The sequence below is a fragment of the Antechinus flavipes genome, chromosome 1 (assembly GCF_016432865.1).
Source record: "Antechinus flavipes isolate AdamAnt ecotype Samford, QLD, Australia chromosome 1, AdamAnt_v2, whole genome shotgun sequence".
NCBI lineage: Eukaryota > Metazoa > Chordata > Mammalia > Dasyuromorphia > Dasyuridae > Antechinus > Antechinus flavipes.
The window spans coordinates 415,320,017-415,347,319 of NC_067398.1; the positions used below are offsets into that span (position 1 = coordinate 415,320,017).

The 27,303-nt window shown below is 31.2% G+C and overlaps 1 protein-coding gene across 1 annotated transcript in view; it reads right to left on the reverse strand.

The window, feature by feature from the left end:
- CDH10 (cadherin 10) overlaps positions 1 to 27,303 on the reverse strand; it is a 286,197-nt gene that overhangs the window by 187,900 nt on the left and 70,994 nt on the right. Inside the window, exon 2 of the mRNA XM_051969880.1 lies at positions 13,452 to 13,820. Coding sequence (XP_051825840.1) covers positions 13,452 to 13,676 — 225 coding nt within the window. The 5' untranslated portion in view covers positions 13,677 to 13,820. The remainder of the gene's footprint in view (positions 1 to 13,451; positions 13,821 to 27,303) is intronic.

Sequence of the window (27,303 nt, forward strand, 5' to 3'; positions counted from 1 at the left end):
CTGTCGATCTCTCCTATCTTTGCCTCTCTTTTCTTCTCTTCTATCGTGTACTTTTTTGTTTCTATGAAAGTAGAAATTTTCCCAAAGATCTTTATCCAAATGTTTATCAGTTATCAGGAGTCTCTCGACCTCTCTCAAGCAAAATTGTCTATGTTTTGTCCATGTCCATGTCTCCATTAAGTAACCCCTAGGAGATAATTCACATTGTGAACATTCCATAGCAATTTTATTATTTCAAATTGTTTCCTCTAACTTTATTCTACTGGGCTCTCTTCATCAAACATCACTCAAGATGATTCAAATAATTCAGTTCTATTTAAGAAGTATATATTAACCTCCATAATAATGAAGTATAAAAAAAGACGGTTTCTACCTACAAGGAACTTACACTCTGTACAAAGAGAAAAGATATATGTAGTTGAAAGATGTAAGTTTAACTTCAAGATGCATGCTGAAGTGTAAGTCTCCTGTTTAGGAAGTCCTCTATGAGTCAGAAAAGGAAGAAATCAGTGGGATTGTCTAATTACAAAAGAATTCTTGGAAGAGATAATATGAAAATAAGTCCTATAAATATGTAGGAAAGGTAAAGAAGAGAATTGGGGGAATATAAGAGCTGGTGAAAAATGTTGGGTTTTTTCCTCCTCATACTCTCATTTTTTTTTTTTTTTCAGATTTGGAAACTAAACCAAAAAAGCCAACATGATTTATTCAAGAGCATTACAGTTAGGTGAAAATAACATGAGCAAGGTCCCAGAAGCAGAGTATTACAGAACTAAATATGCCTAAATATATCCCCAAATATGTGGCAAAGAATCACGCAGTGTTTCTGGTTTGTCATTTATTTATAATTATCTTCCACTTTCTTCCATTATAGTAGATAGTTAGGTGATCAAAGATAACAGATTGTAGTTCAGAAGAGAATCCTTCCAAATCAAGCCTGCCTTTGATAATTATGTGTGTTAATTGGATAAAATGTAAATGGTTCTTGTTCAAATAAACAAGCTAATGTTTTCACTAGTGTTTGAGAGCCATGTGATATTATAAATATACCACTGAATCAGAAGCCAGAAAAATATATTTGAGTCTCAGAACTGATATTTAGTAACTGTACAATAGTAGGGAAGTTGTCTTACCCATATGAATTGAAATTTATCACTAAAATAAAAATAATGACACTAATTCTGTCACTGACTAAGGGGAATTCCTCCTATCTTAAAAATATTATTCTAATATAAAATAACTTTTTATTTCCTTAGAAAAACTTTGATTACATTCTTCTATTGAACTTCTTGTAGGGAGTACTGTTTGCCATTACATATTACACTGTCTCTGAAATATATTTTAGAGCAGCAGTTTATTATCTGTTTTTGAGACATGCCCCCATTTGGCAAACTGGCGAAAACTGTGAACCTTTTTTTCATTATAAGTAATTAAATATATCAAATAAAATATATAACATTGCAAAGGAAATTAATTACATTAATATTGTAAAATGTGATTTCCTTTTCCTATTCAAGGTAATGGATCACCAGCAATGCCATCACCAAAATTTGGAAAAATCCTTGTCCATTAGAATTTTTTGGGACACCAATAAGTTCATTGACTTTCTCAGGCTCTAAAGGGTCAATATATACACTGGACATTTCTCTATCAATTACATTTTAAACTACAGAAAGAAGGAAAAAAAATATTGCACAAAGGAATGTGATACCACAACTTGTAAAGATCTACACACACATACAGCATCTATTGAAATTAATAAATGTTTAACCTACATTAATAGAAACATTATTGATTAATAAAGTTGACAATCTTGTGGTATTTTGTCGTCTTCAAACCATATCTGAATGATTTTGTCCAGTTTGCGATGTCACTTTTTAAAAGAAACACACTAGAGAAAATCTAAATAAGGTTAACACGAATATTGTTATGTTAAACAGATGTATACATGTGTGTTTATATATAATATACATACATACATGCATACACATACACATGCATACATACACAAACATTCACACACACGCACTATACACAAAATTTCAGTTAGGGTTTGTTTAATACACTGAACTTAAGCTAATACAATTAAAGAGAATATTTGGAGGGGGGGGATTGTGTGAATTTGATTAATAATTCAAACTAGTCACCTCAAATCTTGAGTAAACGGGGTTAGCCTAAAACTATTCTATGCTTTACTGTGTAATGTGGAGTAGTTTTTCAGGTGAATTCTATTTAATTAAAGTTCAAAACATGTTTGTTTATTGCCTACTATGTTGGTGTAATTCTGTTTTGTGCAAACAATACAAAGATGAAAAATGCTTTAGCCACTCTCCTTACAAATGATAGCACTAATTACACTTAAGTTTTAAAATATTCAAGAAAAGTGATCATCACTTCAGCTATCAAGTTAAATCTCAGTTCTTCTTTTATAAACTATTATAAATACAGTCTTCTGTAAAGTGAATCTAGAGTTCAGGCAATGCCAGGTACTGTGTTAAGCACTGGGAAGTTCATTAAGGAAATCTGAGAATAAATTTTTCATGATATACTTCTGAATAAGATAGAAAGATTTTAGGATTTGGCTGAGTAAAGAACTGTTTACAGATTAAATTTAGAGAGGAGTTAATGGACTGAAATCCACGCACAGGGAGGTTGTTAGTGAGATCCCCAGGGTTCTGTTCTTGAACTAAGTTTATCTAATATTATGAGTAATGACTTGGAAAACAGCATAGGTAGCATGCTTATTAAATTTGTGCATGGTATAAGGCTTGTAAAAATGATAATATATTGAAAAATAAGAATTGAAATACAAAAGCATCTTTAAAAGTTTATTGGGATTGACTTGGATCACTGAAGTTCTGAGAACCAAATCTTTCATAGTTGATCAATGCACTTTCTTGCTCTTATTGTGCACAACATATACCTGGTTCTGCTTGTTTTGTTCAGCATCAGTTTATGAAAATCTTTACGGGTCTTTCTAAAATCAATTTATTCATCATTTTTAGAGAACAATTATATTCCACTACTTTCATATATGTCAGCTATTCCTCAATTGATGGGCATCTATTCTTTTTCCAATTCTTTGCCACCACAAAAAGAGCTGCTACAAACATTTTGGCACATATGGATGCTTTTCTCTTTTTTATGATTTCTTTGGGATACTGACAGACCCAGTGGTTACACTGCTGGATCAAAAGGTATGATCAGTTTTATAACCTTTGGTTCCAAATTACTCTCCAGAATGATTGGACCATTTTGCAACTCCACCAAAAATACATTAATGTCCCACTTTTCTCACATCCCTTCCAACATTTATCATTATCTTTTCCTATCATATTAATCAATCTGAGAGGTATGAGATGACACTTCAAAGGTGTTTTAATTTGCATTTCTCTAATCATGAGTGATTTAGAGTATTTTACATAACTATAGATGAATTTGTTCATCTGAAAATTGTTTATATCCTTTGACTATCAATTGAGGAATGACTTTTATTCTTATAAATTTGACATAGTTCTTTATATATTTTAGGAAATAAGGCTTTAAAAACAGCTTTAAAGTTTTGTTTCCCAACTTTTTGCTTCCCTTCTAATCTTGACTGTGTTGGTGTTGTTTGTGCAAAACCTTTTTTAATTTAATGTAATCAAAGCTATCTGTTTTGCATTTCATATGTTCTCTAGGTTTTCTTTTGTTGGAATCCTTACTATCTAATCTTACAAGAAGTTGTTTTGGCCAGAACCTGAAACAAGGTACTAAGTAGAACTAAGTTCAATGAGTTCACACCTCCCTTGAAGCTCGTTGGGCCAGAGAGCACTATGGGAGAAAACCCATAATCCCTCTCTCTCGTATCCCACAATTCCTCCCTCTTGGATAAAAGAAACAGACTCTCTGTTCAGAGAGCTCTCGGTCAGATTTAAGTAGAGTTATGCCAGAAGCCCTCTCTCCGAGGCAAGGCAGAATATTTTCCACTTGGCTGGCTGGTGGCAGAAGTGTTCTTCGGAGAGTGAAGATGCTACAAGTCGAGATTTCAGCGGAATGACATGAAGAGTTGGAGCTGGCTGGAGGTTGAAGAAAACTGAGGCAGAGGCTGAAGGACCAGACCTTTGGATTTGGTGACATTCAGAGAGAGCTCTTGGAACCAAGCAGAGAGATAGGCCTCTAAGCTAACCGGGCTATATTGGAGATATTAAAAGATCTGAACTTTTATCACCTGCCTGTTTTTTGAGAAGAAAAAGCTCACAACATTCTTTAGCCATAAATTCCTCTCTTCTTCAGAAATCCCATAGGTAAACTATGCCTTCTTCCTCTAATTTGCTTGTAGTATGACTTTTTATGCCTAAATCATGTACTCATTCTGATCTTATTTTGGTATGAGGTGTGAGATGTAGGTCTATGCTGAGTTTCTGACATATTCTTTTTCACTTTTCCCAACAATTTTTGTAAAATTGTAAGTTTTTATCCTAGAAGCTGGAGTTTGGGGCTTATCAAATACTAGATTACTATAGTCATTGTCATGCATATCAAACCTATTCCACTGATGCACCATTCTATTTCTTAGCCAGTATCATTTGGTGGTTTTTGATGATGTTGCTTTATAATAGTACTGGTCTGTACTGCTAGGCAACTACCCTTCATTTTTTTTTCCACATTAATTCCCTTGATATTCATGACCTTATATTTTTCCAGATAAATTTTGTTATTTTTCTGGCACTATAAAATAATTTTTGGCAACTTGATTGATATGGCACTGAACAAGTACACTAATTTATATAGAATTGTCATTTTTGTTACATTATCTCAGCCATTGGAAGTCTTTTAAGCAGAAACTAGATGATCACTTTCAAGGGAAGATTTAGATAAACCATGAATTTGAGTCAGATAGTCTATGCGGTCTCTTCCAACTCCACTAGTATATGGTTCTGTGTTGAAGTAGTTTGGGCATTACAAGGTACTAAGGTCTTAGAGCTTTGAATAGTTTTATACTTCCTACATGCTATCTTTCTGATAAAAAGTCCTAGTCTATCCCATATGCTGAGTATCAAAGCAGTATGAAAGTTTAGTCTCTCAGGTTATTATCTCCTACATGTAGTCATTTTGCCTTTAATTCTCAGTTTTCTTAGACAGGTGTTAGGATCACTTTCTGTTCATGTCTGCATAGACTTTCTGCCTATTTCTTGACAAACACTATATTTCTCATTTTCTTATGCCTGACTCCACTTAAATAAAACTTCCTTCACCATAGAAACCAGGCAGCTAAGTCTTTTTATGAGTCTAATCTTCTCGTTCAGAAATATAAAGCACGCATGTCTCTAATTATTGTCCATGATCTAGAAAAGGTAATGGAAAAGCTTTTCAGTCCCTTGGATTACCTAGACATCTGAAGCATGAAAAAAAGGTAATACAGACCTCCCAAATCAAAATAAAATATTAAAAAAGCAGAGCTTCCTAAAATAAATGTATAAAAGATGAAAGAAACAGCAAAAACCACAGTTTTATTGAGACAGACATCCTCATTATCAGATATCCTATTTTAAATGGTTCTGTTCTATTCAGATTATATACACATACAGATATATGCTTATACATGTAACTATAAATGTATACTCTCTCTCTCTATACACACACACACACACACACACACACACACACACACAAATATAGAGAAATATATGGACACATTTATACAGATACATATATAAGAAACCACCTATATGTATTATTATTATTCAGTGATTTTCAGTTGTGTTTGACTCTTTGTAACCCCATTGGGATTTTGGTGTTTTTTTGGCTTAGACATTAGAGTGGTTTGCCATTTCCTTCTCCAGCTCATTTCATTGAGGTCCACAATCATATATCTACTAAGTGCTTGAAGTCAGGCCTTGAACATCTATGCAGCAGATAAAAAATAAATAACACACGCACACATATATACATGTGTGTGTATATATGTGTATGTGAATAGTGTGCTTTAAAGTATGCATGTATTTTATATATGTGTGTATATGTGTAAATATCATATATGTACATATGCATATTGTGTTTTGTGTGGTATAGGTAACTCAATGTGTGGTCAAATGCTGAAACAATAATTATAATAATAATAACTGATATATATATATACACACACAGTATTTAAATTTTGAAAAGTACTTTAATACATTATATACTATGGATATATATGGGTATGTATACATATATATGATGTAAAAGTCATTGCCTAGAAAAGTATTGAAAAACATACAAGATGTCTAATAAATACTTGCAGAAACAAAGAGAATTGAAGCCCCTGTTGTATTATGACACAAGTCTTCTTGCATCAGTAGGAGGTTTTTGTCTCTTATTATTTCTGTCTAGAATTATTGGGCCAAAACATACTTTCCTAAAGCCCCCTTGAGTCAGGTTCACTATATATTAAAGAGCAAAATCCTTGGTTACTGAATATAAGATTATATTATCCTTTGGTGAAAGGTAAAGCTATTTCTGGTTGCTATAATTTTTCTTCTGGTTCTTTGAAATGAGGAATCAATGAATCGACCTAGAAAATTGATTGTCTTGACACTTAGTGCCGTATTAAATTTTTTCTCCCTCAAGCCCACCTGTGAATAATTTTTGTTCTGGCAAAAATAAAAGAAAAATAAATGAAATAACCATTAAATGAATAGTTGATGCACCCTAACTGTGGAGTAAGACTAAAATGAACTTCAACATCTTCCAATTTATTCAATTGCATGATTTCAGCATAACTTAAAAGAAAAAAAAAACTTTTATAATATTCATTTTCTTTTCTTTTCATTTTCATATAAACTTTTAAAGATTATAATGACATATATAAGGACTATAATGACAAGTTCCTTCTCAAGTGTTCAAACCCTACTTAACACATACATGACCTCTGTTAGTTTCAGATATGGACAAAAAAGGAAAACTGGATGTTCATTTAATATAATGAATAAAAACCTCTATCACTCTGAACCTCTACTACAATGAACCAAACTTAATGTTTTATTCTGAGTCCAATTTTAATTTCATTTCTTCAAAATATTTTATAACTAAATGGAATAAAGTACAACCTGCCATTAGACAAATCATGACACAATCAACAAAATACATGCACTTTTTCTATTTTCTTCATATTCGCTCTTTGTATAAATGACACACCAGTAGTTGTCTATAATAGAGAGAAGGGCTTATAAAGAGGGACATGTCTATTATTTTGTCAGAGCATGAAAATAGAGAAAAGAGTTTTGAGAACAACAAAACTTTAGAGCAAGTATTAAAAATCCTGTCTTTTTCATTTTTTAATTGAACTTTTACTGAAAGGGTAACTTGACTGAAAGGATAAATCATTCTTCCATTTCTGCTCTAAAACAAACAAAAAATAAGATATTGTCAAAATGCTTAACAATAAATATATTATTAGAAAAAAACTTAAGTTTATATATTGTCTTAATTTTTACAAAGCTATTGAGAAATATCATAAGTATTATATATATAATCTTATTTGATTCTTAATATAATGATTCTAAGATAATTTCCCTCTCTTTCAATTCTAAGTAGTGTACCTAGGCTCTAGAGGACAGCTGACTATCATTTCAGATTTTAAAGGATTATCTCAAGGACCCTGGATTTCTAGTGTTGTTTTTTATGAGCTAGACCTATTATATTCCATTGATTTATCAGTCAGAATAATTAACTTTTAGAAAGGTTATTTACTTAGCAGATAACATCTTTCCAAATCTAGGGTATTCTTTCCCTTTACACATAAATTCCCTGGGGAGAGTGAGATCAAAATTTTAAAGTGCATAGTCAAAAACTGAACTCTCAGTTCCTCGTTATGAGAAGCCTTTTTCTTTGTTTGAATTCCTTATAAAACTCCATTATGTATAATTGCAGGGCTCTAAATTCTGAAAATATCTTTTCTTAGAGACCTTTCCTTATTCATCCCTGTCTCTCAGTTACAGTACAGACCTTGCCACCAACCACTGTTTTAAGATTTCTGTTAGCAACTCTGAGGCAAATTCTGGATCTACCAAATATTCAAAGTTCATAATGTCATCAGGTCAGTGAGGATGGGCAAAAGAAGAAATTTTCCCCCTATTCCCCACTTCCCATAGTCCCTGAAGAATTCTCGCTCAAGAGTCTTTCAGCATTAGATCCCATCACCTCACAACTGGGATATTGTTGGAATGCTTCCTAAATAAGTGTCTGGAGTATACCTGACCCAAAGGTCAGCACTAAGATTCCTCACATAAAAATAAGGGAGTAGAACTAGATGATATTTAAGATCCTTTTTAGCTATAAGATTCTAGTCTCCTCTGTTTTATTAGCTAAAGAGAATATAGATCATCAAGCAGGGTTAGATGGTGAATAGCATTTTATGATCTTGAGTACTCAGTTATAATAGGCTATCCATGCACAACCTGGAGCATAACCTGGAGTCAGACCCATCTTCCTGTCATCATTTTCCTGAATTCAAATCTGGCCTCAGACACTTAATAACAGAGTGACATTGAAAGATAAACAACCCTATTTCCCTCATTTTCCTCATCTGCAAAATGAGATCAAGAAAGAAATGGCAAATAACTCTAGTATCTTTTCAAAGGAAAATCCAAACAAAGAATCAGTAAGACTGAAAAAAGACTTTTTCTCTATCTCTAGGAATTGTTTATCTCTAATTTCCTGGATTTCATAAAAAAAAAAATGACCAAAGTTTTCTTCCCTTCTATCTAATGAACTGTGTATAATCCAATACCCTGATTTTTCATGTGAGGTCCTGCTCCTAATCCCCTTTCTAATTTTACTTTACTCTCTCTTGTATCCCATAGTAAATCATTTCAATGATTCCTTTTCTAGTACCATAGAATTCCCACCACCACCACCCCTTGACCTTTCCGTGGGCCCCATCATTACTCTTGAAAAATGCTTTCTATATTTCTGTACTGCTAAGAATTTTGAGAATTATTATAAACAATGTAATTAGATCTAATGCAACTATATATAATTCAATCATAAAAAGCTCACATGTCTGAAAATATTTTATTTATGTACTATAAGTCCACATCATATTCTTCATGGTGGTCTTAATCTTCACTAACTCCTAAATTATAAACATACTGTAATAACTCTAATGAAAATGACTTCCTTTAATTTTAGAAGAATTAAAATAAGAAGAATCATCAGTTTTCCCTATTCATTTCAATTCCAAAATTTGGCAGGAAAGAATTCTCCAAATGAGTGATTAAATGGTAAATAAGTATTCACATTAGGGAGTCATTTAGTCAAAAAAACACTTATGTACTAAATATGTACTTGGCACTCTGCTAAATTTGGGGGATATAAAGAATGACAAATGACAGTCTTTGCTTTAGGGTAAAGGAAATTAAAAAAAAAAACAAATTTATATAAATATTGAAATTTTGACAAGTACCTTCAATGATGCTTTCTCCATTTCATCCTTTTGCTTAAGAAAATGTTTATCTATGTCATGCATAATAAATGCCATCCCTCCCTCTTTTCAATTGCTGAAAATCATAAAAAGGGGAAAGGACCCATATGTGGAAAAATGTTTGTAGCAATTCTTTTTGTGGTGACAAGAAATTGGAAATTGAGGAGATGTCCTGCAATTGGGAAATGTCTGAATAAGTTGTACATAAATGTGATGGAATACTATTGTGCTATAAGAAATAATGAGCAGGAAGATTTAGGAAAATATAAAAAGATGATAATAAAATATAAACTGATGATAAATGATGTGTACATTGTACATTCTGTACACAGTTACAGAAAGATTCTGTGATGATCAACTATAAAAACAACAGCACTTCTCAACAATATAGTGATCCACAATTCCAAAAGAATTGTAATGAAAAATGTCATTCATATCCAGAAAAAGAACTATGGAGATTGACTACAGATTGAAACATCCCATTAAAACTTGTTTTGTTTTTTTCTTCCTTGTGGGTTTCCTCTTTTATTCTTAAATAATTTTTAGTATTATTTCTATGACTAATATAGAAATATAAATATATTTCCAAAATATAGAATTACTATACAATCAGATTGCTAGGGAGGAAGGAAGGAAAGGAAGGAGGAAAAAATTTGAAATTCAAAATATTACAAAAATGAATGATGGGAACTATCTTTACATATAACTGGAAAAAAGTAATATTAAGTGAAAAATAAAGAGAAAGAAAAGTGCCCCATCTTAAAAATCTTGGTTTGATTCCTAAGTAAAATTTCCTCTATACATTGATCAAAAATCATATGAAGAGAGGGAAAAAAGTTTGTTTATACCCTAAATTCCTGCTTTAACTTACCTCTTCTGAATTAGATGTTTTGTTTGTGTGGTTTCAGTTTCTTGAGGGTTTTTTTGTCTTTTTTTTGAGGCAATCAGGGTTAGGTGACTTGCCCAGGATCTCAGCTAATAAGTTTCTGAAGTCAAATTTGAACTCAGATCCTCCTGACTCCAAGTTCAAAGGCTATTGAATATGCCACTTAGATGGCCCATGAACTAGTTGTAAATCTCTAATCAAGGATTCAGAACCTGAGGTTCTTGAACTTTCTTTTTCTTTTTAGTGTTAATAATTGTTTTAAATATATTTGGTTTTCACTGCAATTGTATGTATTTTCTTTCATGTCTTTAAAAATAATATTTTCATATTATTTATATTATTTTTAGAAGGGCTCTATAGGATTTTTCAGATTACCCAAGAGTTCTACAACACACACACACACACACACACACACACACACACACACACACAGACAAGAGAGACAGAGAGACAGAAAAAGAGAAGGATGGACTAAAACATACAATAAATATGGTAAATTGGTTAACATTCACTCAGGGGTGCTTTGTTCAGTACTTTATGCATTGCATCTATAAGATTTTCCAATTATCAATTGTCCAGGCCTAGAATAAGCCTTAATACAATTTCTTAAATTTCCTTCCAATTATAATTTTTAATAAATGATATGGTTTTCACTTAAATGAGATTATGGACATCTGGAAATCTCAGCTGTTTTCTTCTTCTGAACAAATTTTATCTCTATTATTTTCTATTCTCTCTTCTTCCTCTCTATTCCAATAGGATGAATGTCTCTCCTTGTTTTCCAGGGAAAGACCTTTAAATGTTTTTCTTGATATAACTACTCCTGAGTCCCTCCAGAACCTTATCTTCCATCCTTTCCATTTTCAACTCTTCCCTCTCTACTAGCTTCTTTTCTGTACACAATATATTAAATCAAATATCTTCAATGACAAAACTAAATTCCCTCAATCATTCTGTCACCTCCAATTACTATAATATAATTTTTCTTTTCTTTGACTTCTAAACTTCTCATAAAGGTCATCCACACTAGTTGTTTGTATTTTTTTCCTCCCTGATTCTCTGACCACACAATTGTTAAATGTAATTTTTAAAGTCATTATCATTCTTGAGATTTAGCTAGAAATGGAAATTCTCTTTTCCTTTTGCTTATGTGATATTCTAGCTCAATAGTTCTATATAATTTTCCATAACTATTTTTCCATGTCTATAGTGAATCTTTTTCATTCAGTACTTTCCCAAGTGCAAGATTTCCTCAAGAATTTATATTTTCTCTTTCATAATTTTATGATTCCATACATCTTATGTTTAAAGCCCAGATATTTATATTTCCATCCTGGACATCCATTTCATGATTGCATATTATATTAATAAACATATACTCATTATTTATAACCTGTACTCTGTTCTTTTTTCTTAATTTCAACGTACCTAAATCTCAGCATATCTTTCCCCTATTCCCTCACTGCCAAAAAAAAAGAAAACAAAATCAAAAACCCTTTGGGTTTTTCTGAAGATGTTCCTAATCACAAAATCTCAAAATTTGGTTATCATCTTTGTCTCTAAAAATGTATTACTTTAGATAATATCACCTTTCTGGGGAGGAGGTTGATTAGTTTTATAAAATTAATGGTTTCTTCCTTTTTTTCTACTATTTTAAAGGATGACTGACAATAGAGCAAAGGAAATAATAGTAAAATAACAGGTGAAATACAAAAATATAATAATTTATTGATGTTAAAATTATATAAATTCTTTCTTTTCTGTATTTCTCATATTCAGACTTTCTCCCCTCCATACTCATTGCTATTACCTCAGCACCAATCCGTATTACCAAATGTCAAAACCACAGTCTTTTCTATCCTGAACTTTTTAAACCATTTTTAGACCATTTTGTCTAAACTCTTGTCTAACTTGTTTAACCTAAAATCTAAACTTTTTAGACCATTTTCATGGTCTAAGGTGATTACCCTGAACTCAAATCTTCTACTGCATCTCACTTAATATTAATTAATATTAGCTTTTCACAGGACTATTCAATTTTTCCAATGATGCATTAACTTTCTTACTTCCAGGTCTTTGTTCATATTATTGGCAAATAAAACATAGCTTCCAAAATCATCCAGCTTTATGAGCTTTCCCCTCTTCTTTCAAGACCTAATTCACACATTAGGTCCTTTGTGGCCAATTCAAAGAAAAATTGTCTCTCCCTTTTATGAATAATTAGAAGATTTTTGCTTTTTTCTACACATATATATTACATACTTCCTAGTATTACAGGGTTTTTTTGTTTCCTCTTCTTTCGCCATCCAACCAAATATGTTAAAAGTTTTGTGAAACCAAGGTCATGCCTCATTATGCATCATGTTATCACATACTGCTTTGCACATAATAGGCTTAATAAATATTGAGAATAACCGAATCTATAAATTTTTGAGGGCTTCAGACTCTAGAGATAATATTGGTAATTATTTATCAAAAACTTTTCTATAAAATCTAGTTATAAAGAAAATATTTACAAAATATTTAAGTTTTCAAAGTTCTTTTAAATTCCTCAAAACACCCAATCTCATACCATATCATATTGTTGTTTAATTATTTCAATCCTATCTGACTCTTTGCTACCCCACTTGAGATTTTCTTGACAATGACACTTGATTGAGTTGCCATTTCCTTTTCCAGTTCATTTCACAGATGAGGAAACTGAGGCAAACAAGGTTAAGTGACTTGCTTAATGTACTTTTAATGTAGCTTTTAAATGTACGAGGCCAAATTTGAACTTAGCTCTTTGTTATTTTTAGGCTCAATGTGCTATCTACTACAACATCTAGCTGTACCATATCATATTACCTTATGCATTCTTCCTTTAATCATTTGCTTAAACATCTAGTGTGTGAATGGCACAGTGCTAAACATTCATACAGAGTCCCTGATGCTGATCAAAATACCAACACTAAAATGATTCTATATTTTTAAATTACCAAATTGTATCCATCTGTAATTATCATGACAAAAGTTTTTTTTTATTTTTTTTTAGGAATACCTATAGCTTGAATAGAAATATTCTTCAGACAAATATGTACAGAAGGGATAGCAAGATAGTTCACATATATTTAGACTTACCTTTCCTACATATTGATAATCAGATCCTGTATATTCTTCAAGTAAGAAAAATTGATTCCACATCCAACCACGTTTTTGACGGTGTAGCACTTTTCCATCTCTCCCTGATGTGCGTGTCTTCACAACTTTTGTTTGGGGCTCAGAAGTCCTTCTAAACAACATCTCTGTAGAGGAGAAATTTGGCACCCAGAGCAGAAATAATAGTATAACTCTGTATATTGTCATAGTGCTCCAATTGCTGACAGGTCACGATGTAGCTGATGGGAGAACAGCAATGTCTTTCTGGACTGCTTTTTGATGAGTTTCTAGTAGATAGGGTATCCAATTATTTTCCAACAGTTAATCATTATTTTATTCATATTTCCCAATCTTTAAAAATAAACAGAAGAAAATATACTGTCAGTTGAAAATATTATGAATAATTATATGCAACTTCACATTTAAGTTCAGAGTTCATTTACTTCATACAGCTGATAATGAAACAATGGTTTTTATTCCATGTGGTAATGATTTATTTTGAAAACAGCAGTTATATGCTGATCAATATACAAATAGAAGCATTAATGTAACTAAACCCTCTCAAAAATAGAGAAAAATATAAAAATCAGTTTCCAATACCACTTATCTTAGACAGTCGTAAAAATAATGTTTAATATAGGAGCAAGATTAGAAAAAATCTTAGGATTATATGATTTTATTTAATTATATGGTTATTATTTTAATGCATAAAGGTGTATCCTTATATAATAGGTGCTTTCCACAAATATTCCATCTAAATAAAAATATTCATGAATTGTCATATTTTAAATGCATTAAAGATATTATTAAGTTATGCTAAATAAAGAATTAAATAATTATAATGTAATCCGCTAAAAAAGTGATAAATTTTGTTCTACTTATCTCTGCTTAGGTGCAGAGGAAGGATTCAGTGAAACTTATTAGTCCTCATATCTCAGGTCAGCTCCATGGTAAAAGGGAAATAGGTCCCAATCTGTTAAGAGTACCAGAGCGTCAGAGACAATGTTATCAATAAACAGGACAATAATGATCTCCTTGTTCTGCTCATCTCACTTAGCATCAGTCCATGTAGGTCTCTCCAAGCCTCTCTGTATTCATCCTGCTGGTCATTCCTTACAGAGCAATAATATTCCATAACATTCATATACCACAATTTACCCAGCCATTCTCCAATTGATGGGCATCCATTCATTTTCCAGTTTCTAGCCACTACAAACAGGGCTGCTACAAACATTTTGGCACATGTATTGTATCTAGGATATACTGCAACATATTTAACATATATAGGACTGCTTGCCATCTTGGGGGGGGGGGAAGAGGGAGGGAGGGGAAAAAAACGAAACATAAGTGATTGCAAGAGATAATGTTGTGTAAAAATTATCCTGGCATGGATTCTGTCAATACAAAGTTATTATTAAATAAAATTAAATTTAAAAAAAATAAATAAACAGGACAATAGTTCAAAATATCTATAAATCAATTAATGTTCATAGGGTCAAGAATAAAGGCTAGATATAAAGGCAGTGAGTTCAAGTTCTATGGGAAAAAAAACATTACAATGGGACTTAATTTAAATAAGCATATTGTTAAAAGGAAGAAAAACAAATCTGGTCAAGCAGAAGTTATGCCGAGTAGCAGCTCAAATGCAGCAAACAGCTGCTGAAGAATGCTTAGGCTTCAAACAAGAGGACTAAACCCCATTATAAATGACCTTCAAGCCACAGAACTGTAGAGTACAGAATTAAATAGTAGGATTATTAAATGACAAGAAAAGTCATTCTTCCCTATTTTACTTAGTTGCAGATATGATATCACATGGGTCAGGAACATGTTATGACACATCTTATCACATATGGTTTCAGTAAATCTTATTTTTGTTTGTTCACATATATGTTTATATGTTCACATATACTAAAAGGAAGGTTCACTTTTGTCTAAAAGACTGAACTATATTGTTAATTTATCTTGCTTCTATTCCAGTGCTATCCCTCAACTTAAGTAATCTAGTATTTTTCATTAAGTTTTTATTAAGATGCCCCAAAGGATAATGCAAAATTATTGCAGAAAAAAAGAAATAATGATTGAAACAATAATTCCTTTGGGTGTAATAAATAGCAAAAGAGAGCATCACACTCATCAGAGGAAATAGAACATGACAGAGATAAACCCTCTTATTAAAACAAATCTTAGGATTTAATACTTGGAGTATATAAAAGGAATTCAATGCATTAGGCAGACAATGATAAAATTTAAAAAAAGGGTTTTATTTAATTTGAAGGACAAAAAGAATCTAAAGTTTTCTGAGTTTTCTTTGCATATACTGTTAATAATCTGAGGGCCATTTTCTGATAATATTCTTTTGTCTAAAGAGCTATTTCTACATATAAATATCTTGTAGCTGAGACTTTGCTATATTGTGAAATGATAATTTAATAATACATCTAAGCAATAAAATTCCATATTTGAAAAATCTCTTACTTAAAATGTTATAAAAAAAAAAAAGCAAATTCCCCATGAATCCTATCTTAATATGGTGATCAGAATTTGAGGTGGTTATTCATTATAAATATACTCTCATAAGTATCTAAAATCTAAAGAGCAGGTTTTTGATAAACCATGAATAACTTTAAAAATTTTGTTAAAAACAACTATGGGAGCCTGTGATAATTTTTGTTTTTGTCCCTACTTCAAATTTTAAACTTTAATTGGTTAAATTGAAATTGCATTTATCTGATGCAAATGTTATGGGATAATATATATATATATATATATATATATATAATATATATATATTATATATATATGTAGTTATTTAATATTCTGTTATTGTATTTTAATGTTAGGACATTTATTTAGAATTTTAAACAATGGAAGGAAGGTTACAAATCAGATAATATTTTGACATAATAAAGGGTTGAATTTATCTATGGACTAAAGTTCTCTTGATTTCACATTTTCAAAGAAGTTCTTGTATAGCTAAGTATATGGCCCTATTTTGCATAATATGTATAATTATCTCAATATTCTTTCAATTAATCCAATTTGGATACTCAGAATTATCTTTGACTCCCACCTCTTTCATATCTCTTGAGTAATAATCCTGTAAATGTTTCATTTCTCAGATTTAATTCTTCTCAAAGCTATCACCTTAGTCAAAGCCCTTAACTTATTTCTTCACTATTAAAATAAGTTCCTATCTAGCCTCTACACATTCAATTTCTTCTTTCAACCTAACCTACCAACAGTGCAATGGAATAAAGACAAACTGAATTAGGACAATTTGCCTGAATAGCCATTTATGAGTAGAATGTTAAACTCCAAGTCAGGAAATTATTCAGTCCTTTTTCAGTCATTTCTGACTCTTTCTTTGGGGGTTTTCTTGGTAAGGACATTATTTTGGCAGAAAAAAAAAAGATTTGATCTTTACTTCTCCAGTTCAATTTACAGATAAAAAACTGAGGCAAACAGGATTAAGGGACTCATTGTAGATTTAAATCATTTTGCTCAAACACTTACTAATTCTATGATGCTGGACAAATCACTTAATTTCTCCAAGACTCAGTTTCTTCAGCTATAACATGATAAGATTGCACTCAATAACCTCCAAGATACCTTTCATTCTATTGATAATCTTCAGTCATTTGCTACCTGATTACCTTTGAAGGAATTATTTCCCTTTTCTCATTAATCAAGATTTAGGAATAGATTATCTCCACTACAAGTATGCTGGAGTCAGCTCTAACTGGCTCCCAAATCACTTGTTAAATTTTCAGTGAGAACATTTACTTAGAAATCAACAAAAGTCACAAATGAGGGCTTGATTTATTGGTTAGCTGGTTATTTATTTGAGAAAGTGATGGATAAAATGTCAGTAATGCAGATTAAATTTAAAAGTACATACCTAAGAATATCCTTTTCCCTTAGTCCTTTCCACTTAGTTTTTATTTTTTTTTTTTTAACATTTACCAACAAACAACTTATTCCCTTCAGCTATAAATCCTAGTTCAAAAATATAGCAGTTTAGCCTTTCAACCAAGAGGAGGAAGAGGCAGAAACAGATAGAAATAACTAAAGACTGGATCCTAATGAATTTATAAACATAACTACAGAGCATATTACCCTTTTCTGTGGATATTCTTATTTGGTTGTTTATGGTTGTATCCTAATGTGACTGTTTATCGTGTCTCCATTTACAAAATTAGTTCTCCAAAGGAAAATATTCAGTAAATCTAAATGCTTAGGACTCACTCAGATAAGTGTAAAATTTATCACAGCAAAACTTATCAGTATCTAAATAAGTCTTGGATATAGTGTGACATGTTACAAATCAAGAGAAAAAAAAATGAAACTCGGTAACATTTTCATAGACTGGATGGTCCCTCTGTGTTTAACAAACTATAGTCAAGAAGGTTACCTTGAGCATGGATTGTGTATTAACATTCCCGAGTTCCCAAGAGATCAATCACACCCTTTATAACAATGATCTTTCATTTCCTTTGAGGAACAGTCATTAGAGGTAACATTTCTAATGCTGCACAGTAGTCATATAATATCATTACATCATTACTTAGCCCTTGTTTGTTGTTTATTGTTGTGTGTTTCTTTGTTTTAACTTTTCTTAAACTAGTCCATAAATTCTTTGAGGACAAGGCTAAAACATTATGTGTTTTATATTCCCTATAGTGCCCTTATATATTGTAATATATATAGCAGTGTACATAAAAATTCTTTGAAAGGGTGAAAACTTTTTTCAAAAAAAAAAGACTTTATGATTCCTTGAGATATTTTCATAGTATTTAAACTGTCTTTCTTTTTTTGTGTGTGTTAAACTGCATTCCCTTATTTTGTTCTCAGAAATTATGGGCCTATTATATTCTACATGAGTCTTTCATAAGGTTGAAGAATTATTAAATCATCTCTCAAGCTTTTCTACTTCACTTTTCCCCATAAAATTCCTATGATGGTCCTAAACTTATAATCATCTTTATAGCTCTCCTCTGAATGTCTTCCAAGTTCTTTCCATCTTTCTTTGCTATGGAGACGGGAAATGGACAGAGAACTCCGATAAAGATGTACAATGGGGAAATAATGGGAAAATTGCCATTTACTTTCTACAATCTATTTTCTCCTTCAATTTAATACTCTCCTTGTTTTTGGCAATATCAGCACTATATTCCTGCTTCAAGGTTGCTTTTATTTTTCTTTCTGCCACAGTTTCCATCATGCTTTTTTTATTCCCATCAGACTAACACAAATACTAAATTAACTTTTATGTGGCAATTAACAACTTATAATCAAGTGTCTACTGCATATATGTGTGTGCACATATATGTGCCCATTCATATATATATATATATATATGTATATATATACATACACACATTTAGATCTTAAATCCAGTATACACACACACAAACACACACAAGTATGCAAGCACACACATATATACACAAGCATATACACACATATACACATACATGTACACATACACACATGCATGAGCACCCATACATTATTCTTTCATCATTTAATTCATTAACAGAAAATATGTTAAAAAATTACTGCACCTGGGACTAATATTTTCTCATACTACATTTTAAATACATTCATCTATGGAAATTGAAATCATTTTTGACAATGTAAAGAACATGCTATTTTCTATTGTTGAAAAAAAAAAGAGTTTATACCACCATGAGTTTGAAAATTCAGAGAAATTATTAGCTCTTTATTTTCTCTCACACAATCAGTTTTTAAATCTTTGTTTTTTCGGCTTCTTCTTCCACATGCTTTCTCCTTTCCACTAACAAGGCTTTAACCCCAGTTGAGACCCTTTCACTTCTGTTGTAGACAATTACAAGAACCCATTACCTCTTCTCTCTAATTCGTGCCTTCCTGATTCATGAAAGTCAATAATTGCTGTGCTACTTCCTTCTTTAAGAAAATCCGGGCCTCCCTAGTGTTTCCAAGGCAGACATGAATCTACACTATTACCAAGTGGCTCTGGCTTGTCTTTCCAATCATATTATGCATTATTTCTTTTCATACTTAGTGATCCAGGCAAACATATTTATTTGCCATCCTTTTAATATGGAATGCCTTCTTCCATTTTAAGCCTTTTGCCAGGTAGATCCCTATGCCTAAAGTATATCCCCTCAACTCCACTGCACAAAATTCCTAACTTCCCTCAAAATATCTCTAATTCTATTTCAAATGCAAAGCCTTTTATAATTCATCCTTTATCCCACTCCCCAAAATTTACCTTTTTACTGTGTATCTAAATCCTAATTATATTCTTTTTAAAAAAACATTTATTTTTAATACACATTATTTTATGAATCATTTTGGGAGAAAAAAATTCCCTTTTAGAGCAAAAGGGAAAAACCATGGAAGAAAAAAAAAAACAGAAAAAAGAACTAAACATAGCATGGGCTGGTTTATATTTAGTTTTCTTAGATATTTTTCTGAATATAGATGGCATTATCTGTCTGAAATCTATTGAGATTGTTTTGGATCACTGAACCACTGAGAAGAACCAAGTCTTTCATAGTTGATCATTGTACATTCTTACTGTTATTGTGTACAATGTATTCCTGGTTCTGCTTGTTTCATGCAGCATCAGTTCATACCAATCTTTTGAGGCCTTTCTAAAACCCAGCTTGTTCATCATTTTTCATAGAAAAATAATATTCCCTAACTGATGGGCAGCTACTCATTTTCCAATTCTTTGCTACCACAAAAAGAGCAGCTACAAACATTTTTTGCACATGTGGATCCTTATCTCTTCTGTATGATTTCCTTGGAATACAGAACCAGTAATGGCACTGCTGGGTGAAAGGGCATAGTTCCAAATTGCTCTACAGAATAGTTGGATCATTTCACACCACCACCACCAATGCATTACTATTCTAGTTTTTAACACATCCTCTCCAACCTTTGTCATCCTCTATTTCTGTCATCTTAGACAAACTGAGAGGTATGAGGTGATACCTCAAAGTTGTTTTAATTTGCATATCTTTAAGCAATAATAGAAAATAGAGCATTTTTTCATATGACTATAGATGACTTGAATTTTGTCATTTGAAAATTGTTTCTTCATATTCTTTGACCATTTATCAATTGGGGAATGACTTGTATTCTTATAAATGAAAGTTTTTTATATTTTTTTTAGAAATGAGACCTTTATCAGAAATACTAACTGTAAAGATTTTCTCCTCAGCTTTGTAGTTCCCTTTTAATTTTGTTTCTACTTTTTTCTTTTGTGCAAAAATTTTTTAACTTAACAAAATAAAAGCTATTCCATTTTGCCTTTCATAATGTTCTCTAGTTCTTCTTTCTTTGTCATAAATTCCTTCCTTCTCAAAAGATCTGATAAGTAAATTATCCCTTGCTCTCCTAATTGGTTTATGTATCATCTTTTATTCCCACATCATGTACCCATTTTGACCTTATTTTGGTATGAGGTGTGAGATGTACATTTATACCAAATTTATGAGATACTATTGTTCCAGTTTCCCCAGAAATTTTTGTTAAATAGTGAGTTTTTACTTCAGAAGCTGAGGTTTGGGGGTTTATCTAATACTAGATTACTATGTCTTAATTATTTATTGTATCGTGTGTATCTGATCCACTACTGTATTTCTTAACCCACGCTAAACGGTTTTGATTGACTGCTGCTTTATAAAAGAGTTTTAGGTTTGGTACTGTTAATACACCATCTTTTGTATTTTGTCCCTTAATTCTCTGGATATTCTTGATCTTCTTCTTTCAGATGAATTTTGCTGTTATTTTTTTCTTGTTTTATAAGATAATTTTGGCAGTTTAATTGGAATGGCACTGAATAAGTAGCCCAAACTAGGCAGAATTGTCATTTTTATTAAAATACTGATTATCACATGTTAATATTTATTTTTAAATTTATATTTATTTATAATATAAATATTTTATCTACAGTTATTTTAAATGGAATTTCTCTTTCTATTTTTTGCTGATATACTTTTTCAACAACAAAATGCTGATGATTTTTAGGGATTTATTTTATATCCTTCAGCTTTACTAAAGCTGTGAATTGTTTCCAATAGATTTTTGGATGATTTTCTAAGATTCTCTAAGTAAATCATCATATCATCTGCAAAGAGTGATAGTTTTATTTCCTCATCGCCTATTATATTTCCTTTAATTTCTTTTTCTTTTCTTATTGCTAAAGTCAATAATATTTCTAGTACAATATTGAATAACAGTGGTGATAGTAAGCATCCTTTTTTGATCATTGGCACTAGCATCCTTTTTTGATCATTGACTCTATTGGAAGTGCCTCCAGCTTCTCTCCATTACAAATAATGCTTGCTGTTGATTTTAGATAGATACTGCTTATTATTTTAAGGAAGGCTCCCTTTATCCCTATGCTCTTTAATGTTTTTAATAGAGATGGATGCTGTATTTTGTCAAAAGCTTTTTCTGCATCTTTTGAGATAACAATATGATTTCTGTTGGTTTTGTTATTGATATAGTCATTTATGGTAATAGTTTTTCTACATTGAACCAGCCCTGTATTCCTGATATAAATCCCATTTGATTATAGTGTATTATCCTGCTGATAAGTTGTTCTAATTTCTTTGCTAATATTTTCTTTAAAATTTTTGCATCAATATTCATTAGAGAAATTGTCTAATTTTCTTTCTCTGTTTTGACTCTAGTTTAGATATCAGTATCATATTTATGTCATAAAAGGAATTCGGCAGGACTCCTTCTTTACATATTTTTCCAAATGGTTTAACATAATATTGGAATTAATTGTTCCTTAAATGTTTGGTAGAATTCATTTGGGAATCCAATTGGACAAACCTAATTATCTAAATGAATAATGATTTCCCTCTTAATAATGTAGTAGCTCCTTGAATACAGAGACTTTCATTTTGTTGTTGTTGTTGTTGTTGTTTTTGTTATCACCAGTACTTCACAAAATGCCTCAAACCTGGTGGGTACTTATTGACTGAGGGAAGAAATGGATCTCAAGTCAAATTGTAAAAATCACCTTAAAAATAATCTACCTTTAAAAAAGAGATAATATATAAAGTGGAAATATATCTAGATTTGTAAGTAGCAAACTTATAACTCAAGCAACTAAGCAACTTAGAATCCTACTGCTTATGTGTGACCTTTGGAAAATATATTAGCCTTATTTGACCAGGTCTTTTTTTTTTTTTATTTGCAAAAATAAAATGTTGAATTAGATAATGCCAAAACTTCCTTCCCACTACAATAAAATATAGTCTTATAACCCTGCCTGAATAAAATTAAAGAAATGGACAACCAGACAATAGAATCTTCATATATCCATTTACTAAAAATAGAAATTAGGGAATCAGCCAAGAAATTAAACAAAGTTATTATACCGTTTTTTCAGCAGCTCAAACTAGACAAATGATCAGTAATTTGGCTCTTTGACATTAAAAGTATTAACTCTTGGCCACCAGCTTCAAATTAAAAAAAAAAAAAACATGAAATAGGAGGTAAAGGCAAAATGATAGAGTACTAAGAAATGCAATGAGTCCTCCCCTGCATCTCTTCCCCAAAGTCTCCAAATAGAACTATAAATAAATTCAAGGAAGCAAAACACTGTGAGTCATTTTTTTCCCCCAGACCACTTTAATATATAAAGATATACAAGGTTTTCTTTGGAAAAAGAGGAAAGTGTCTGGTCAGAAGATCTTCTTATGTAGCATTCTAACAAAGAGAAAAGCTATGTACCAGGATAGGAAAAGGTCCCAGATGTAGCAGAGAGGGGCCTAATCTTGTGAAATTTACAAAAATAGGTGCCATTTGGCAGCTTTGTCCTTCACCACCCAAGTCCATGTTCGAAATGGACCAAATAAATCATAAGACTCAGTGAAACAACAATAAATATTAAAACAAAGACAAAATAATTCAAAAAAGGAAAAAATAAACAAAGAATCTCATGACAAAAATGAATTCAGAAAACTGATACAGAAGAAATTCTTTAAGAATGAGAGGAGAGAGACTAAAAGAGACAGAGAGACAGACTACACATCATATTTCAAAAAATCATAAAAATACTTAGATCTTTGAGAATCAAAGGAAAGTAGAAATAGGAAGAATCCAATCATCACTTCTTGAATGTGAACTAAATGAAAAGTCCCAGGAACATTATTATCAAAATTCATAGCTTTCAGGTAAAAAAAAAAAGCAAAAGCAAAAACAAACAACAATCAAAAAAACATACCAGAGAAAGCAAGAATGAAAAACAATCCAAGTACCAAAGAGCCACAGTGAAGATCACACACAATTTAACAACTACCATTAAAAAAAAAAAAAAAAAAAGACAGGGAGAGCTTGGAATGTAATATTCAAAAATGCAAAGGATATTGTCTTATAACCAAGAATAAATTCATTCTTTGAAACTGAATAAAATCTTATTCATGGTCTCATATTATTATTCAATGGTTTCAGTCATGACTCTTCATGACCCTATTTTGTTGAGGTTTTTTTTTTTTGTTGTTGTTGTTGTTATTTGTATTTTTTTATGTGTATTTGTGTGTATGCATATTATTGTTTTGTTTTTTGACAAAAATACTAACCTGGTTGCCATTGCCTTCTCTAACTCACTGTATAGATGAAGAACTAAGGCAAAAAGGCGTTGTGACTTGTTCACAACTAGTAAGTGTTTGAGGCCATATTTGAACCAATGAAAAAGTCTCCAATTTCAATTCTAGCACTTAATCCATTGTGCCACCTAAACTGTCCTGTAAATCTACAAAATGAAACTCTAAGTTTCATAAAGAACTTCTAACCATTCCTAATGAAGAGACAAGAACTGCATAGAAACTTTGAAGTGCAAACACATGAGTTAAGGGAAACATAAAAGGAAAAAGATGAAAAAACAATTAGAAGAGACTAAACAAGGGGGAAAAAATCTGTTTATTTTCTAATTTAGGAAGATGATACTTTTATCTCTTCTAAAATCTATCATTATTGGCAGTTAGGGGAAAAAAGTCTAATTAGACAGAAGGCCTGGGGGTGGTTCTATTATAATCTTATGATCTTAGAAGAAAGGAAAAAGAGAGGAAGCAAAATACATTGGATGAGGTGGGAAGTATATTAGGAAAAATTATTTCATACTTGTGCTATGCAAATCTATACAAAAAATAGAATGGAAATGGGACATTTTTACCTTATTGTCATCTGAATTAGTCAAAGGAGAAAATAATATGTTCAGTAGTGTAAAAAAACATACATTTTACTTAAGGTAGAAGTAGAATAGGAAGGGTAAAAAGTAACAAAAAGGGAACATTTAAGGTAGGATTTAGTCTTAAAAATTCACAGAATATACAAAAAATATTTACAGTTGCTTTTGTGGTGTCAGAAAATTGGAAATTGATTCAAAATGCAATTAAGTGATCAAATTGTGGTCTATAATTTTAATGGGCTATAATTAGGCCATAAGAAATGATATAGAGTTTGGTCTCAGAGAATCTAGGAAGACAATTAAAATGACACAAAGTAAGCCAATGAAGAAGAACAATGTACGTGTGTGTGTGTGTGTGTGTGTGTGTGTGTGTGTATAGCCAACAATATTGTAAAGTCAAATAACCTTGAAAGAATTAGTAATTCTGATTAATGGCCAATTACAATCTAGAGGACTTATGATAAAACTCGTTACTGATGGAGATTGGACAACAAAGAATTCTGAATGTGGTATTTTTGGTGGAGAACAAGGGGGGAACATGACCAATGTAGAAATTCATTTTGTAACATGTTTTCTAAATGTTTAATCACATGTCTGTAACTAGGTTTTTTTTTTCCTTTCTTTTTCAATTGATATAGAAAAAGGTAGGAGGGAAGAAAAGGTCAATTTTTTACTGACTTAAAAAAAAAACAATTTTTTTTAGATGGAAAAAAAAAGAGATCCAGATATAATTAGTAATTTGCCCAAAGTCACATAAGTAGTAAGTGAAAGAGTCAAATTTTGAGCAGAGACCTGCTCACTCTGAATACAACTACTTTTTCACTGTTCTACACATTATCCCTTTCTTCCATCCCATGAACATCTTGTAGTATTTGATTCCCATTTATTACTGATTTACCTAGTTTTCATATTCTACTATGAACCTGAACTTAGAAAAAAAAGAAAAGAAATTTTCAAGACATGAAATAATCCTTTTGCCTCCACATATGCCTTAATTATTTTCCTTGCTTTAAAGCAACATGGAATGACTGTCCATTCTGAGAAAGTCATCTGGTTATTAAATGGTGATAGACTACTAATCAGTTTAACACTCCTATTAACTAATAAATCAGATAGAGTCATTTATAATGTATAGCATAATGTTTTTAAAATTTCTCTACTGAAATACAAACATCTTTAGATAAACAGCTGGTGTGCAGATAATGGACAACAAGGGGTAGAAGGGGTAGAAGGGTAGAAAGCCTTACATGATATAAGGCTGGGATAATCTCTAATATAAGAGTTGATTTCTAGTGTTTCTAGGAGTAACATCTGTATGGTGGCTGGAATCCTACTCTTTATTTGGGAATCATTAGCTGTGATACTCTCAATGTATCTAAAAGAAGATAAAGAGCTCCAATAGAGAATAACAATTTGTAGAATCCAAGCTTTGAAACTTAGCAGTAGGGCTATTCATAACTAAGTGAGAGAGATTTTTGTGAGTTATAGAAATCACCCATTTGAAAAACAGACTATCTCCCTGATTTAATATCTCATTTGGAATATATAATTGACTGACAAGATTCTTTGGTGTTGTTTTCATTCCAATAAAGGCAGTAAAAATGGCATCATTATGTGGATCTCTTATAAATGTAGCTAATTTCTGAATTTGTACGAAATTATGACCAAATAAATCATTGCTATATCAATAAAAAAAATTCACTAAAATACATACATAGAAATGTGAGACTACCAAGATTACTTAAAAAAAAAAAAAAGGTCCTTTGCAATCAATGTACATTTCACCTATATGAAGGAAGTAATCAATTAAATGCTAAATAAGTCTATTAGAGATATCAGTATAATACTAGGTTATTTGAATGAGCCCTTAAAAAACATTAAAAATGTTTGTGAGACATTCATTTTTTGAAAACCTAACTTTAATTAGTCAAAAGGGTAAAATATAATAAGTGATTTACTCAAATCAAGGGGAAAAAGTTTTTCTAAGGGTTTTATACAAACATACTTATATGACTCCCAAATGTTTATTCATATTTGCCTTGGGCCAATCAGCCTATCTATAAATAGAAACGTATGTTCCCATTTAAATTTTGATTTCCTTTTTCTTTTCCTCTTCCTCTCCCTCTTTTCATTTGCCTTTTTCTCTTTAGATTCCTTAGAAAATGTGGGAGGCCCAACATGTACTTTTGTTAGTGTAAGAAATTACCACTGTGAAAAATTAAATTCACAGAAGATATTCAGCAACTTATTTGTAATACTTAGCCTTAAAACCTTAGAGCAATGCTTATGATACTGAAAGGCAAAGTGAGCATGTCCTGGTCAGACAAGTTAGTATATGTCAGGGATGAGAATTAAATTCATAGCTGAGAAATTTCTAACACTAAAATGGACATTCAATCTACTACTCTATGCTGTCTCTATTACAAAGTTTAAAAAAAAAAACAACTCTATAAAATGCTAGGCCAGGAAAATATCATTATCTCCTCTTTTTGTACCTTCTATATTTAAGATACCAAAATAAATAATGATAAATGGATACATTCCAAACTATAAATTGGCTTCAAAGTTAGAACTATGATCCAAACAACTATGTAATCAGAATTCTTCAATATGGAATTGAATCAATTCATG